Source organism: Heptranchias perlo, chromosome 22, assembly GCF_035084215.1.
Source record: "Heptranchias perlo isolate sHepPer1 chromosome 22, sHepPer1.hap1, whole genome shotgun sequence".
Taxonomy (NCBI): Eukaryota; Metazoa; Chordata; class Chondrichthyes; order Hexanchiformes; family Hexanchidae; genus Heptranchias; species Heptranchias perlo.
Window position 1 is genome coordinate 43,999,044 of NC_090346.1, and position 16,810 is coordinate 44,015,853.

The 16,810-nt window shown below is 42.4% G+C and overlaps 1 protein-coding gene across 1 annotated transcript in view; it reads left to right on the forward strand.

The window, feature by feature from the left end:
- cacna1ha (calcium channel, voltage-dependent, T type, alpha 1H subunit a) overlaps positions 1–16,810 on the forward strand; it is a 231,528-nt gene that overhangs the window by 189,086 nt on the left and 25,632 nt on the right. The window contains exons 24-27 of the mRNA XM_068003426.1: positions 2,045–2,196; positions 2,872–2,981; positions 10,025–10,158; positions 13,058–13,128. Coding sequence (XP_067859527.1) covers positions 2,045–2,196; positions 2,872–2,981; positions 10,025–10,158; positions 13,058–13,128 — 467 coding nt within the window. The remainder of the gene's footprint in view (positions 1–2,044; positions 2,197–2,871; positions 2,982–10,024; positions 10,159–13,057; positions 13,129–16,810) is intronic.

The following is a 16,810-nucleotide window of genomic DNA, read 5'->3' on the forward strand; positions in this document are numbered from 1 at the left end:
GAAATCAAACAACATCAAGGCCACTCACCCATTGGTTGACCATCACATTTTTTGAAAAATGTATCTCAGGAATATTACTAAAGCCGTCAGCGTGCTGCTATTGTGTAGCCTTTGAGGTGGCAGTTTGGGCACTGCTTGTCCAATCCTGCTGTCTTCCTAAAATAGCGCTGTTTATACTTTATGAACTCTTTCTCACTCTCTCCAGAGATTTAGAATCATAGAATGATTCAGCACGGAAGGAGGCCATTTGGCCCATTGTGCCTGTGCCGGCTCTTTGAACGAGCTATCCAAGATAACTCATTAACATCATTAATGGAAAGGCGTATCGTACTGGTTTGTACCCTGCAAGGAGGGTTATCATGCATGGTTTATATCCTGCAAAGTTTATATTACTGCTGCAGACCATGGAATTAATGCTATTTGAATGGTGGTGCTAAAAATATAAAATCTATACAATGTTCTAGATATACAATAATGTGCAAGATTTAACAAAAAACAAAATTATTGATATTAATAAATATATTTAAATGAAAATAACCATTATGGTAATGAAAATACATGGTCATTACTGACCAAACAAATGGCAGAAAGTGAACCCCATAATGCTCTTTCTATAAGGTGAGAGGAATTGGAGCAATAACAGCAACAACAAATCCAAACACTGTATACATCTCAATAGAGTCAAGAATGATATGCTTTCCAGATGAACTCCGAATGGATTAGGTCCTGACTATCTCTTGCATATTTTCATATTAGTGCTTTTATAGTGGTAGCTTTTCATGGTAAACAACAACAGTTACTAACAGTTTGCTTTTATATAGTACTTTTAATGTAAGGAAAGTACCAAGGTGCTTCACAGTTAGGCATAAAGAAAATAGATGCTGAGCCAGGAAGGGAAAGGTTCCTTCCAGGAACACCATTTGTTTTGGAAGAACAAAATAAAACCTCCTGCTATTATATAAATGACTCCTTTCCTCCCCGTTTTCTCAGTTGTGACATCCCCTAGAAAACCTTCCCTAACCTAGCACTGTGCAATGTAGCAGTGCATGGTAAATTGCATGTGTTAATGCAAAACAAGCATGTAATATCTGCATGGTATATTTCTTACCTTGATAGTTACAATAGAACAAATTTGACCCATATCATGAACAAGATCCACTCATGTGATTATTGGTATTGCTTCAGTGCATTTTAAAGCATTTATCTTAACTTTATTTGTCTTTGTACCAGAGCTCTGTACAAAGTTCTTACTATGACCAAGATTCTCATGCTACATAAATGTTAGTGTTAAGAACAACTAATTACTGTTTATGTCACTATTTACAGTTTAGCAAATGTCTCTAACATAAAGTCACAACATTGCATGTGTGAATTTTTACCACTGTCTTACTCATTTCTATCTTTTTAAAAAAGTTCTTCCTCTTGCTGTGTATCTTGCACTCAGACCTTCCTGTATGGTTGTAAGGGGTGCTGGACCAGCTGGCCCTCCTTTGCGTGCAGCTTCAATACTGTTCCCCTGGTGGCTTAGATGCACAGAGATGATGTGACATTGGCAGGAGGTCTGATGCCTCTGATCTTTCTTCTCACTCCCTCTGGCTCATCCTCTCCTCCCAGTTTCATATGATGACCTGGAGAGACCATGGTCCAGGAGTGTGACTATCAGTGGAAGTTGGGCTTCCTGGTCCATAGCACAGTGAGAAATGCAGTGTATGTCTACACCCATACTGTATTTCAGATCCAGTAAACCAGAAGATATGCATTATTTGGTTCTGACTCATGCTAGGATTAGCATACAAGGCTACGGACCAAATGCTGGAATATGGGATTAGAGTAGACAGGGCTTGATGGCCGGCGCAGACACGATGGGCCGAAGGGCCTCTATCCGTGCTGTATAACTCTATGACTCTATGACTCTAAGTTAAGTAATTTTAGTATATTTAACATGTGAACATAACATGCAAATATATGAACATTGCTGTTTATTATTTTCCCTGTGAAAGGATTAAGTTATCAATTTTCTTTTCTTTCCTCTTGTCTCCTCCAGAAGCCCAACGCAGACCATATTATGCTGACTACTCTCCCGCACGACGTTACATCCACAAGCTGTGTACCAACCACTACCTGGATCTATTCATCACATTCATTATTGGTATAAATGTTATAACTATGTCCATGGAGCACTACAACCAACCAACTGTAAGTGTGCACAGAGAGGCAGACATATAACCTTGATATTGTTTGAAAATGCTTCTGATGCCCGTAAACTGTGAATTTAAAACTCCTGTTTCTTTAATAATTATAGTAAAGTAACTTGGTGACACCACGTAATAGTCCAGTTTTCTAGCTTTTGAAAAGTGCTTTTTTTTTTAAAGTTTTCTTTATGAATGTTATGCTCATCAAGTTGAGAAAGGTTAGTGCAAAGGCATTGAATACTTTACATTGTGGGGATGCAGTGTCAGAACAAAGCATAACCAGGGCATATACAGCACAGTTAGGTGGAGAATAAAGCTCCTGCTACTTGCCCCAACAATGTGCCACTGTTTCATTCTCAGAGGAGCAGCCACATTTTGCGCCGGATAAATCATTTTTAACACAATAAAAATACAACCTTCAGTGTTATAAAGAAGATGGTCATTGTCTTGTATGAAACACATTTTCATTTCCACATGCTTGTGAATTTAGGACTGGTGAGTTATCGTCACTTGTGAAAATAAAGTTAAACCTATTGCCTGGGGACATGTTCAGTGGCTGGCGCTATGTGTTTGTGCCTTATTGAATAAAGTTAATAATCAAAATATTATCTTCCATTAAACGTAATAATCAGCCCGTAGTATTCTAACAATGCTATTTCCTTACCTTGCTCTCCCCCAGTCCCTCGAAGAGGCGCTGAAGTACTGTAACTATGTGTTCACCATCGTCTTTGTCTTTGAAGCTGTTCTTAAGCTCGTTGCGTTTGGCTTCAGGAGATTCTTTAAAGACAGGTAAGACTCACTTTCTTTTTTCTCTCCCTGACAGTGAATTATAGAAATGACAGCACAGGCACAATGGGCCGAATGGCCTCCTTCTGTGCTGCATCATTCTATGATTCTATGAAATGGACACCATTCAGCCCATCGCACTTGTGCGGGTACTAGATCTTCAACTAAAGTTATCTGCTGTTATCTCGTTTCCCCTGTCCTTTTCCCATATGCTTTCTTTTCAAATACTTATTCAATTCCCTTTTAAATGATGTTATATAATCTCTGCATCACATTAACGGAAACCTTGCGGCAAGAATGGAAAATAAACATATCAGCGTATAATATATTTAGGAGCGATAGAAATTACAAGGAAAGCTAAGAGGGGGTATAAGAAAAGAATTTTTAAAAACATCAAAAGTAACAGTAAAGTATTTTAAAAGTATATCAGTAAAAAGAAAACTGTTAAAGATGAGATGGGCCCCCTGAGATGAGAGGATTGTCAATCTGCAGAAAAAGTGACAGAGGTATTAAATAAGTATTTTGCATTGGTCTTTACTAAAGGGAAGGATATCAGCGAGGAGATGAATCCTGAAGAGGTTGAGAGTGAGATGAGCGATACTATGATGGACAAAAGGAAAATTTTAAGATGGATTAATTAAGCTAAAGGAAGACAACACACTAGGGCCCAAAGGGATACATCCTGAGCGAGGAAATTGTGGAGGCCATAGAAATTGTATTTTAGGGCTCCAAAGAGTGTGGATGCACGCCAGAGGGACTGAAGTTTGGCCAATGTAATACTCAAGCTTTAAAAAGATAGACAATTACTAGAAAACTACTGCCCTGAAATCTGTACCAGACTAGAGACTCATGGGAAGTCACATGCAAATCTTGCAACAGAAATCAATAGAAGCCAGGGTGACCCTGACAACAGAAGCATGATGCAGTAGTGCTTAACGGAGGTTGTTTAAGTGGTTGTGTGGAACTCGAAATGCCTTTTCTAGGAAGTTAAATTAAAGATTGCCCATGAGCACAGAATGACGATGCCTGCAAAACCTTCTGTTGGCTGACAGAATCAAAGTCAACCTTTTAATTTACAGTAAAGAGACATTTCTTTTGTCAACAGAAGGGAGATCATTGCAAAGGCAGTGTGTGCTGTCAACAAAACGTGATGGAGATTCCTTGATGATGTAGGGAAGTCTTTATACCAGAAGAAACAAAGTTGATGACTTTGATTGACTAATATAGAAGAGAGAGCTACAATATTATTCAGTATCATTGCACCCCTTCTGGTCAGTATCTTAGCTCATTAACTAACCCCAAATAAAACTCTCGGCTAGAAATTGGGCCGTGTAGCGCCCATTGTTTCTGCGCTACACGGCCTCCTGAACACCCAAGAATGCGCCTTGGCTGTGCACGCACATTTCCAGCGTGACTTGCAGCGGACGCCATCTTGTCATAGGTATTAGTGCATATGCAAATACCGATTGCCGGTAGCATGTAGAGTAAGGAGAAAATGGATACAGTCAGCAGGCAACGCTGATTTAAAGCGATAGGTCCGAAAATGGTTTTCTAATGCTCAACTCAATGCACAGTCTTAACCACGACCATCTGAACGTGTCTTAGAGTGCCTGGAGGACCCCACCAGCGTTATTTAAAGGGGCCATGCAGGATTTCCTGGTTAGTGGCTGGATTATGGCTTTTGGCTGCTGATGCATTTGTAACTGTTTTTGGAGGTCTCCTGTACTTGAATACTAGGACGCAAGGACATAGACTAACATTTATAGCCAGAACATGCAGGAGTGAAGTTAGGAAATGCTTCTACACGCAAAGGGTGGGAGAAGTTTGGAACTCGCTTCTGCAAATGGCAGCTGATGGTAGCTCAATTGTGAATTCTAAATCTGAGATTGATAGATTTCTGTGAACTGAGGGTATTAAGGGTAACAGAGGGCATAGATTTCAGGTGAATGACAAAAGGACCAAAGGTGACATAGGAAAAACTTTTTTACACAACAAGTGGTCAGGATCTGGAATGCACTGCCTGAGGGAGTGGTGGAGGCAGATTCAATCATGGCCTTCAAAAAGGAACTGGATAAGTACTTGAAAGAAAAACATTTGTAGGGCTACGGGGATAGGGCGGGGGAGTGGGACTAGCTGGATTGTTCTTGCATGGAGCCGGCGCGGACTCGATGGGCCGAATGGCCTCCTTCCATGCTGTAACCTTTCTATGATTCCAAGGGATATGGGGCTAAGGCAGGTATATGGAGTTCGGTCACAGGCCCACCATGATCTCATTGAATGGCAGACAGGCTAAATGCCACTACCACTTGCTGCCTCCTGTTATGCGCCACCTTCTCCTGCAAGCAAGTGGGATGTGTGTCTGGGTGATGTGGTTGAATAGCTGCCAGTGTGTGTGGCCTGTGAGCTGTGTGTGGGCAGCATGCAACAGTGGTAATGTGTAAGGGTGAGTAAAAGCATCTGATTGGAAGAATTGAGCACTGATGGAAAGAGTTAGTTGCTATGTGGGTGATGGGGGGTGTAGTGCGTGGAGCAGTGGATGTGGCTAGTGGTGCAGTTGGTAGGAGATGCCACTTGACAGGTGACCTTACTCACCTTGATGACTCGTGTCAAAGCATTGAACTCCTTTCTGCACTGCATCCACGTTCATGGTGCTATGCGCCTGGCATTGACTTCATCCCCCGCTGCCTCCCACTGCCTTTTGGGCATATGTCTGGAGGGCCTCTTGCCACCCCCCCCCCCCACCACCATGGATATCTACCTCTTGCACCAAGGCCCCTAGGGCACCAGCAGAGAACCTTGGTGCATGCACTCTCGCAGGCATGGTACCAACTCAGATCGGCAGATTGGTGAGGTTTGGCATGCAGATTGCAGGATGTGGAATTTAGTAGTGTGCAACCTTTATTCAATGTTTTAACATAACTCATCAGTTTGTAAGCATAGGGACAGGACCTGCATCTGTGTTTCATGTGTGTGATGCCTAATCTCCGTTCAGACTCTGTGTAGACAGCAGACTGTTATTTTCAGCAAATAGCAGGTACCGGCTTCCTTTAAGAGATTTTAAGTGACATCCTCCCTTTAAGAGATTGGGGCTTCCCCTGCTGGTGGAAAGTGCGCATTCACTTGAATCGACATGCAAGGCCTGGATTTCAACACTGCTTGAAGGTGAGTACTGAGGCTGGATGAAGTTCTCATCCTGCCTGCGCAGGGGCCATTGGGTGCGGGTTAATAGCGGATCACGCTACCCTTGCCAAATAATAGGCGTTATCCAATTTCCCCCCCCCCCCCCCGTTTCATAAGTGACCTCTTTGCTGAAACAATCTTAAAAGTAATAACTTGACCAGTAGACACACTGAACATTAACTCAATGAAGTATTCATAGAAGCTTGTGAAAGCTCAGAAGGAAAGACCAACGTCAACAAACAAAGTGCTTCCAAAAGCAGGAGCCACCAAACCCCACAGATTGCAACAAATGGGTGAAGGAAACCGTGGACATTTTTTGGAAGAGGACTATAATTTTATATTTGTTTCCTTTTCTTCTTCTGGACTTCCTGTGCCGTGCAGAATATCTTTGGCGAGACCGTGCGTAACTGGTGCTTGACAACCAATTCTTAGAAGCTATACAGGGTGATTTGACCAACAATTCATTATTTTCTTCATCCCATCCCTGAGCGTCTCTTTAGAACTTTAGAAATGCATTTCTACAACTCAAGTTGAAGAGAAAGTTCCCAAGATGCTTTTCTTCTTGTACACCATTGATTAAATCAAACAAGAATTGATCTTAAAATTGTTATGCAACACAAATCAAATTCCTAGATGTCAAAATACTAAGATATCACTTGAAATATTGTGTGAAAATCACGTTTATTGAACAATATTCTACACAACATGACAGTGACCTAGGATTAATTGAAAATGTAACAGGGACCTGTACAAGATGACAGTGTTTCATGTGCTGTGCTGCCAAGATTGATGCTTTCAGAAAGCAGCTTTGAGCAGTTTTCTTCCCTTTGTCAACATTGTACGGACAGTTCCCTTCCAGCAGCATGTAATAGTTCTATAGAGCATTCTGCCTTCTTTTATATTGTAAATAAAGTCATCCTTAGGTAAAAATAAGTACAGGACCATCATTCATTGTTAATATTAAAAACAAATATATTAATCTCATATATGATATAATCTTGAGTGCAGTATCCATTTTGCAACAAGCTACTCACGGACTTGATCTTAGTTCCATAAATTCAGAATCAATGATCCAGTGATCGTTATATATGCTCTGTTAAATGCTTAAATGCAGTACCATAAGCAAATGGTTTATTATAATTTAATTATAATTAATATAGTACGTTATAATGATGGAAATTTTTAATAGAAAGAGTACGCCCAAAGTATTCATGGGATAGTCAGAAATTGTTAGTTATCATTTAGTGACTAAAGGAGCTCATTTCTCCTGATTTGGAGGAGATATTAAATTGAAGAAATATACTTCGTAACCTAATTATGACCCAATGAAGAAATATTTAAATAGACTGTTGGAAGGCTGCATCTTTTCGACATCTATAGTAAGAAAAAGGACCAGAATGATATTGATGATTCACATTTGCCACTTTATTAGGAGCTATTTTTAAGTTGTTCCTTTTATCTCATCATAGGTCCCCCAGTTTGGTCTTCAATCCCAGACCGAGATGCCTGGTCTTCTTCATTTAAAAAAGGCCCTCTTTGAAGAAGCACTCATCACCCTATATCCTGCATGAAATCAGGAACTCATGATAGGGGGGAGTTGCAGAGATAAGCTGCATCCTACTATTCAGTGGCATGAAATGCTAGTATACCAACTTAAGGCATCAAAATATTCCTTTGATAATTATGTCCATTATAATTATATATAATGTTCACAGTAACAGCTGGTTAGAGATTTCAAAAACATCTAGAAATGTCACTGTATTGTTTATATCAAGGCTCAGGGATATTTTTCTTACTTAACATAAAGTTATACAAGAGTTCAGCATCATGGTGGTGTTCATTGTATCAGAATAATTCTTGAAGTCTTTCACTGAAATGCATGCACACTCTAGTGCATTACCGTATTTGATGGATTAATGCACTAAGGTGTACAACACATGAAAGATTATAATATAGCCTATTGCTTGTGAATTTTTCATAGTGAAACACTTAACTTTCACCGATGAAACATATGCTTAGCCTGCAAGTATTGCATATCCAGTCCTGTGCTGATGCCCAAGCATACAAGAATTTAAATACTATAAAATTTTGGGAGAATGTGTAGCAAAAGCAAAAGGCACTGTTTTAAGAACACTGTCCCAGCCAAGAGTAAATTGGTTTAACATAGGATAGGTAACTTATCTGTGAGAACTGGAGGCCCTTTTACTTGATGGATAAATGTGCTGTAAATTAGGTACTTGTATCATTCCAGAGGTGAGAGCCTCAGGATTCTGAAAGCTTGTGTTGTTTATTTCAATTTACAGAGCTAGATGCTATTATTATAATCACTGAAACTTCAGTTATCTGATATGCAGAATCTATGTTCTGAAGAAATAGATTTTATTAATATGTTCCCTCTGTAACAGTGTCAGAATCACAATTCTGGAATCGGGTCTCCAGATGTCTCATCCCAGCATACATTTAGTGTAGAAATATAATCATCTATGTTTTTATCTTTAAAATAAAAGTTTCTGGAGAAATGGATATTCTGCTGAAATTTTTACACTGCGAGTGGTTAGTGGTTAGGATCTGGAATGCACTGCCTGAGGGGGTGGTGGAGGCAGATTCAATCATGACCTTCAAAAGGGGACTGGATAAGTACTTGAAAGGAAAAAAATTGCAGGACTACAGGGAAAGGGCGGGGGAGTGGAACTAGCTGGATTGCTCTTGCATAGAGCCAGTGCAGACTCGATGGGCCGAATGGCCTCCTTCCGTGCTGAAACCTTTCTATGATTCTATGATATGCCAAACATGAGCATTGCGAATGTACCTTTAGTTTAAAAACCCTTAAACTGGTCATAATTAGAACAGACAGCTCCCTTCGGTTGGTTTAATAAATGGTTGTATAGGATTTGATGTTGTGCCCTTGTGAGGTTCACAAGTCTATGAACGCAGCATATTATTGAACCAGTTTTTTTTTGCTGAATTATGTTTGATAAATAATCTTTCAAGTTTGCCCTACTAACTTTGATTTCATGAGAGAGAGGCTGTCCATTGATGGATATTTCCAGTGTAGGTTAGGGATGCACAGAAAGGAGTGGTGCTACTTTGTCACCCAGCATGGGCCTAGGTTTAATGTATCAATTTGTCATAAAAGCTGCTTCCATGTATTATACTATCGGCAGGCATTTAGCCCCTAAAGGCTTTCTTGTGAATTAACACCCTCAGTTGCCAGTACTAAATTATTACAAACAAGAGTAAAGTGTTGTGCATTTACCTCCTATTCTCTGGTCCAAACCCAAAACATAGGAACTGCGAATATTTTAATCTGATGATTATTCAGGCTAGCTATCTGCAAATCCCTTTAAATTTTACAAGTCAACCCTTTCCCTTATTGCTTGCGATGATCCAGAAGCTCGCAGCATGGCACTACATCGTACTTGTGCTTTGAATGTTGATTTTTTTTCCCCCTGTTAATTACAAACAGTCATTTTGGAAGATAAAAACCCTGGTGAGTTGCATCTGGTCGATGTGGATTTCATTCACTGAATGTCGAACAGGCGTGATTTTATTTCTTAATCTAAAAAATAAAGTTAGCAAACAGATACCATCTGGTGAGCATTTTGTTGACGCCTAAGTATATTTCTGGTTGGTGAAAGGCTTAAAAGGGTACTGTGATCATGGAAAAGTGTGCAACAAGAACTTTTTTCATTTGTTTCTAAATATATGGCATAAATTAAGTTGAAACTCATTATTGGATCACTTGCAGGTGATGTCTCCCATGATAAAATTGCCCAAGGCTCTTGTGGCGTATGTTGAATATCACTCTCAATAATTACAGTGTTCTTGGAATATACAAATGCTGTATGATAATTACTCTTTTTCAGGTGGAATCAACTGGATCTGGCTATTGTGCTTCTCTCAATAATGGGAATAACCTTGGAAGAAATTGAAATTAATGCCTCACTCCCTATTAACCCTACTATCATTCGCATTATGAGAGTGCTACGAATTGCAAGAGGTAGCATATCCCTTATTAGCATAATTTTTTTAATTCTCTTGATTACGCTAGATTTTTAAAAAATCTATGGCAAACTATAAGTGTTTTTGTAATGAAATGTATTCATGTATCTCTTTTCTATTTGTACTAATGGAATCTTATGGATCACCCATTATATCAGCAATAGCGCACTGTACAAAGAATAATGGATGCCTGGCAGTAATTACGAGTAACCTGATGTCATCTGAGCATCAGGATTAGGTGACAGTCTCAACATCACTCCCTGGTGCTGTTATTTGCTCTAATTCATATGATTTCAATTGCATACGGTTTTCATCGGGGTTTGGTTTTGAGTTGTGTTGACAGTAGCTGTCTGAACTGGTGCCAGTTAGCAACGCACTCATTTTGCTTAATTCACTTTAAGTGACAAAGAGGGAGGTGGGAAATTAATGAGAGTGGACCAGGAGGCTGGTGCACTTTTATTTCAGCTGTAGGCATGGGTAGTTTATTAGTTTATTCACAGATGAAGTAAGCCCAGTAATGCAATGGAACCTATATCTATATAATGTATTGAACGCCAAGTGTCGTGACTTTTGAGTCACGCTTTTGTGTCAACATTTATAATAGGAAACTTATGTCAACATTTGCTTGTCAAGCTATAATTGCAGGCCTCCTGCCACAAGGTAGTGCTCTTGCACCTCTGTCAACCAAGCACATCAAGACACCAAAAGAAATCAAATGCCTTCTTGACTCTTCTATTTCCCACCCCACTCCCTCGAATCCCATTCCAAAATTTAAAATACCTGGGCTGTTTAGGCCCCATTCCTGGCTCTGCCCTACTTGTTCCTGGCCTTTTAGACCCAACTCCCAGCTCTGCCGCATTCGCTCCTGGCTCTGCCTCATTCCAAACTTTAAAAACCTGGGCTGTTTTGCTACCACTTCCAGCTCTGCCTGTGCCATTTAGGACCCAGTCCCAGCTCTGTCCTGCTTTAAAATTTATAACACATTGGTCATTTAGGTCTTCTTCCCAACTCTGCCTCACTCGCTCCTGCCTCCGCCTCACTCCCTCCCAGCCCTACTCCAAACTGATGGGGGCAGGATTGCAGCAAAAGAATGGCACGTGTTTTTTTTGTTGTTTTTTTTTTGGTGATTTGTATATTCTGTGAGACCTGGCAGGTAACACCTGTCTGTCTGCACACTGATTGCCTTGGCAACGGGCAGTTGAAAAAACTGTCTGTACTCACCAAGCATTGTTCTGTGAATTATAAATGCGATTTCATTTCGAGGTTTTCATTTTCACATCGTTCACCTGACGAAGGAGGAAGCCTCCGAAAGCTTGTGAATTTAAAATAAAATTGCTGGACTATAACTTGGTGTTGTAAAATTGTTTACAATTGTCAACCCCAGTCCATCACCGGCATCTCCACAACATGAGAGGGGAGGGAATACAGCGTAACTTAAAATGGTAGCAACAGGTCAGCAAGTGGGAGACAACAGTTAAAAACCAGAAGGAGTTAGTTCAGAGGAAGACAGCATTGATGCAATGTAAGGGGGAAGGCTACGGACCAAATGCTGGAAAGTGGGATTCGGCTGGGTGGCTCATTTTTGGCCGGCGCGGACACAATGGGCCGAATGGCCTCCTTCTGTGCCATAAATTTTCTGTGATTCTTCTAAGTCAGAAGGGGCGATTGTACAGGGTGTGATAGGGTAGAAGAGCAACCAAGACTGATGAGGGGGAGAAGATGGGAAAGGGACTGTGGAAGTCTGAAATCCATATTTTCCCTGCACCCGCCACACGGAAAGTGCAACCTGCATTCACAGCAGCTCGCTTCCCCAACACATCACCTCACCCGAAAGGATTCAATAATAGAAGAGAGAGTGAAAAATGTAGAAGAGCACAGAGACATAAGAGAAACACAAAGATGACCAGAAGAGAAAAGAAATAGAGACAAAGGCGGAAGAGAAGAGAAACGGACAAAGAACCAACACAAAGACACTAGAGGGTGGTAAGAGAGAAACCACATGCTGACCATGAACAGTGTTATGGGCTCATCCACTAATAATGTTTCATTTATCCTATGCACAAAAGTCATCCAACACCCTTTCATCTTTGGACCATCTGCTCCCCGACTATGAAGAATTCGATAGATGAATGAAGGTCCGATGGAGAAGTACTTATATATCTGCAAAAGTAGTGAAATGTTGAACAATACATTGTTAATTAAAATTAAGTGTTCATTAACCTTTATGCTTAAATCAATCCCAGATTGATGGGATGAAAATCTCTTCTTCGGCCTGTAAGGTGCCTAATTAAATTGGGTTTGGGCAATGTCAACCCACTTCCTATTGGAAACATAAGATGCTGCATATAATTTGGCACTAACTGGCACTAATTGACAGTCCTACTTGATAAAGCTATGAGGATAGGTGGTCTGGGCTGGGAATGGAAATGTCACATTAGTGCAATAGTGGTGTTCTTCTAATGGTGAGGCATTTTTTGGACCAGTGTTGTGAGAGATTTATTCCGCATACAAGGAATGTGTACCTGACCTGGAAGTTCGATATTGATAGTAGGTCTAAGTATGTGGGAAGTATTTCCTCTTTACTGATATCCCCACACCGATTAAGTTCCAAAGAGGAGGACAAGAAAGAAATCGTGTTTAAGACATTGGGGTAGATTTTCAACTGTATTGCCTGGGTAGGAAGTCTCGCCGTGGCAGAGAGGATAATTGGGCGGGGAGGCTTCTATGTCCATATCGGAGCCCAACCAATTTAAGTGGAAGGAAAGTCAAGTGGGTTGTATGATGGGAGTGCATCGTGTTTACACATAATGCATTTTTTCTCTCTATATTTTGTGCAATACTCGATTTATAATAATTACTTATATTAAATGTATCTTGTTAATTTCCTGCATTCCTAGTGCTGAAACTGCTCAAGATGGCTACTGGAATGAGGGCTTTACTTGATACAGTCGTGCAGGCTTTGCCACAGGTATGTACTGTTATAGCAATGTGATTTAAAAGTCTACTGTTATGTTGTTATCATTTCTCGGCCCTTAACTTTGGCATACGTATAAAGCTGCAGTATTCTGAGGGAAATACAATTCTGTGCAATAAGAACATAAATTGTGAGCTTCTCTTCAATAATTTTGTCACATTGTTCTTTTAACGTGACAGTTTGAAAGTCATTTAGATGTTGACACTTCAACTTGGTGGCCAGAAATATCAATTGAAAGACATGTAATTATTGCTTTTTGAGGGAAAAATGCAGATTTGTATTGTAAAGTAACAACATAATATGTGGTTTTAGATTATATGCTTGGATTGTGAAGCACTCAAGGTTAAAGCAAAATGTTGACATTAAGGGAAAATAACCAGGGTTAATCACCCTTTCTATAAATACTGCAAAGCCTAGTAGGACTACAGACATTGATAATGGTGTAGATTAGCATGAGGTGTACTGTGTGAAAAATCTTTCTTGACAGGCATACTTGAGAGTTCAGTGCATTGTTTTCATGCCTGCCTGAAGTGTTGGCAGTTGATACAGAAATAATTAATATCACATTGCAGAGGAAGGATGAACTGGGGCAGAATTTTAAAGCTGTATTTCTTCCACGGTTTTAACATTTTGTTAAGATTATTACAAAGCATAAGAATCTGTCAATGACCAAAATGGCCGGAAAACATTTTCATTAGGAACAGCATTTTTTCAGAGAAGAACTGTCCAAGGGACTGGATTATACAATGGGTTATTACACTGTTCTTTTGCATCTGAGCCCTTGGTTTGATTTGCATCCAGGGTTGAAAGTCTACTCTTTCTGCTGGCTGTGAGGACCCTAAATGAAATGCAGCTGCCCAACCTTCTCCAAACTCATTTCTTCTGTGAGACTGACCTCCTACTGTCTCAACTCACTTCCTGGTGTATGTCAGTACACAAAACTAACTGCCTGGAATTCATCACAAATTGGCTTACTCGGAGAACTTTCAAGGAGATAATGAAGCAGTCCATGCCCACATGCAGCAAGACCTGGTCAACATCCAGTCTTGAGCTGATAAGTGACAAGTAACAGTCATGCCACACAAGTGTCAGGCACTGATCATCTCCAATAAGAGAGAGCATAACCACCTACCCTTGGACATTCAATGACACTACCATCACTGAGTCCCCCACCATCAACATCCTGGGGGTTACCATTGACCAGAAACTGAACTGGACCAGCCACATAAATGCCCTGGCTACTAGAGCAGGTCAGAGGCTGGGTATTCTGCAGCAACTGGCTCACCTCCTGACTCCCCAAAGCACGTCAGGAGTGTGACAAAATAGTCTCCACTTGCCCACATGGGTGCAGCTCCAACAACACTCAAGAACGTCGAGACTATCCAGGACAAAGCAGTCTGCTTGTTCGGCACTTCATCCTCTGACTTAAACATCCACTCCCTCCACCATTGGTGCACCGTGGCTGCAGTATGTTCTAGCTACAGGATGCACTGCAGCAACTCACCAAGGCTTCTTCGGCAGCACCTTCCAAACCCACGACCTCCACCACCTAGAAGGACAAGAGCATGGGAACACCATCAGCTCCAAGCCCCCCTCCAAGTCACACACCATCCTGACTTGGACATATATCGCCATTCCTTCATTGCCGCAGGGTCAAAATCCTGGAACTCCCTACCTAACAGCACTGTGGGAGTACATTCACCACACAGACTGCAGCGTTTCTAGAAGGTCCACCACCACCTGCTCAAGGGTCACTAGGGATGGGCAATAAATGCCAGCCTTGCCAGTGACGCCCACATCTCTAGAACAAAAAACACACTGGTGCACAAGAGGGTGCTCTTGAGACATTGGGGTAAAGTGAAGAAAGCTTTGCTCTACATCGTTTCATACTAAAACTGACCAGAGAGTGTTTGATGCTGACTCCGGATGGGTAAAGTGCTACAGGGACCACATTTTGGAGCACAGGGGTTAAATTCCAAAATATAAACATGAGATGCCAGCATATCGGTACAGTCCTGTTCGGAGAGATTACAGAACAGTTCTTAGACATTTGTACTGAGCTTTCAGAAACAATGGCCCTGATATTTCCAGGGAGGCGGAGGGGGAACGGGGGCGGCTGCCAGCGGCCAGGAAACCCAGAAGTACGGGGAGCGGGGAGGTCCTGCCGAATTTATTGGTAGGACCTTTGGAATTTTTTTGTCTCCGTTTCCCACTCGGCAGCCAGCCAGATTGAGAGGCTGACTGGCTGTCGGGCAGGAAGGCCACAGCCGGGGTCCAGGGGGTGGGGGGGAGAGAGATCGGGGGGTGGGGGAGGGGGGGAGGGAAGGGAAGAGATTGCGGGGTGGGAGGGGGAGAGATCGCGGGGTGGGAGGGGGAAAGAGATCGCGGGGTGGGGGGGGAAGAGATCGCGGGGTGGAGGGACGAGGTCGCAGGGTGGGGGGAGACATTGGATCACAGAGCGGGGTGTTCAACCGTTCGCAGCAGTGGAGACATCGGATCACGAGGGGGTGGTGGAGTTTGCGGGGAGGGAGGCAGATCGTGGCAGGTTTGCTTGGGGGGGCTGGGGGGAAGCACTCCTGCCGAATTTATTGGTAGGACCTTTGGAATTTTTTGTCTCCGTTTCCCACTCGGCAGCCAGCCAGATTGAGAGGCTGACTGGCTGTCGGGCAGGAAGGCCACAGCCGGGGTCCAGGGGGTGGGGGGGAGAGAGATCGGGGGGTGGGGGAGGGGGGGAGGGAAGGGAAGAGATTGCGGGGTGGGAGGGGGAGAGATCGCGGGGTGGGAGGGGGAGAGATCACGGGGTGGGAGGGGGAGAGATCACGGGGTGGGAGGGGGAAAGAGATCGCGGGGTGGGGGGGGGAAGAGATCGCAGGGTGGAGGGACGAGGTCGCAGGGTGGGGGGAGACATTGGATCACAGAGCGGGGTGTTCAACCGTTCGCAGCAGTGGAGACATCGGATCACGAGGGGGTGGTGGAGTTTGCGGGGAGGGAGGCAGATCGTGGCAGGTTTGCTTGGGGGGGCTGGGGGGAAGCACTCCTGCTCCCCCTGGCCCACAAGCAGTGCTGGAAAAGCATTTACCAGCTGAATCTGGCAGCTCTCGCCTCCCTTCAGCTGTCAGGCTTCCTGAGCCCTGGGAAACCCGGCCCGCAGCCGTTAAATCCAAATGGCTGCCAAAATCTGAGGCACGCAGCCTCATTAACATATTCTAATTACCGACCCGCCTCTCAAGACTGGGTTACTCGTCTGCCCCCCAACCCGCCCTGGTTAAACCGGAAGTAGGCGCATTCGTGGCAGGTTGGGGTCGGGTTTCCCATTTTTTAGAATTTAACCTCCATCCCCTCCCCGCAATGCTTCTGGGTTCTAATTCCATGAGGTACAGTGATACCAGGATTAACATCATAGAAATTATAAAGCAATTGTTTTCAATTCAGTTTACCAGCTGTGTTGTTTTTTTACTACCTCAAGCTAAATTGATTTAACAGCAGGATTTTTGCAAAAGTAAGTTATTTTGCTCAGAAATGGGGCAGCTATCAGAACAATTAATATATTTTGTCATTTAGACTATTTGCTTTCTTGGTAAAAGTAAAGTCACCGGTCGGTCTCTTGCTAAGTCGTTATTGATTTGCCTTTACTGATAAATGTTAATTCCAAACAACTTCACCTTTTTAAATAATG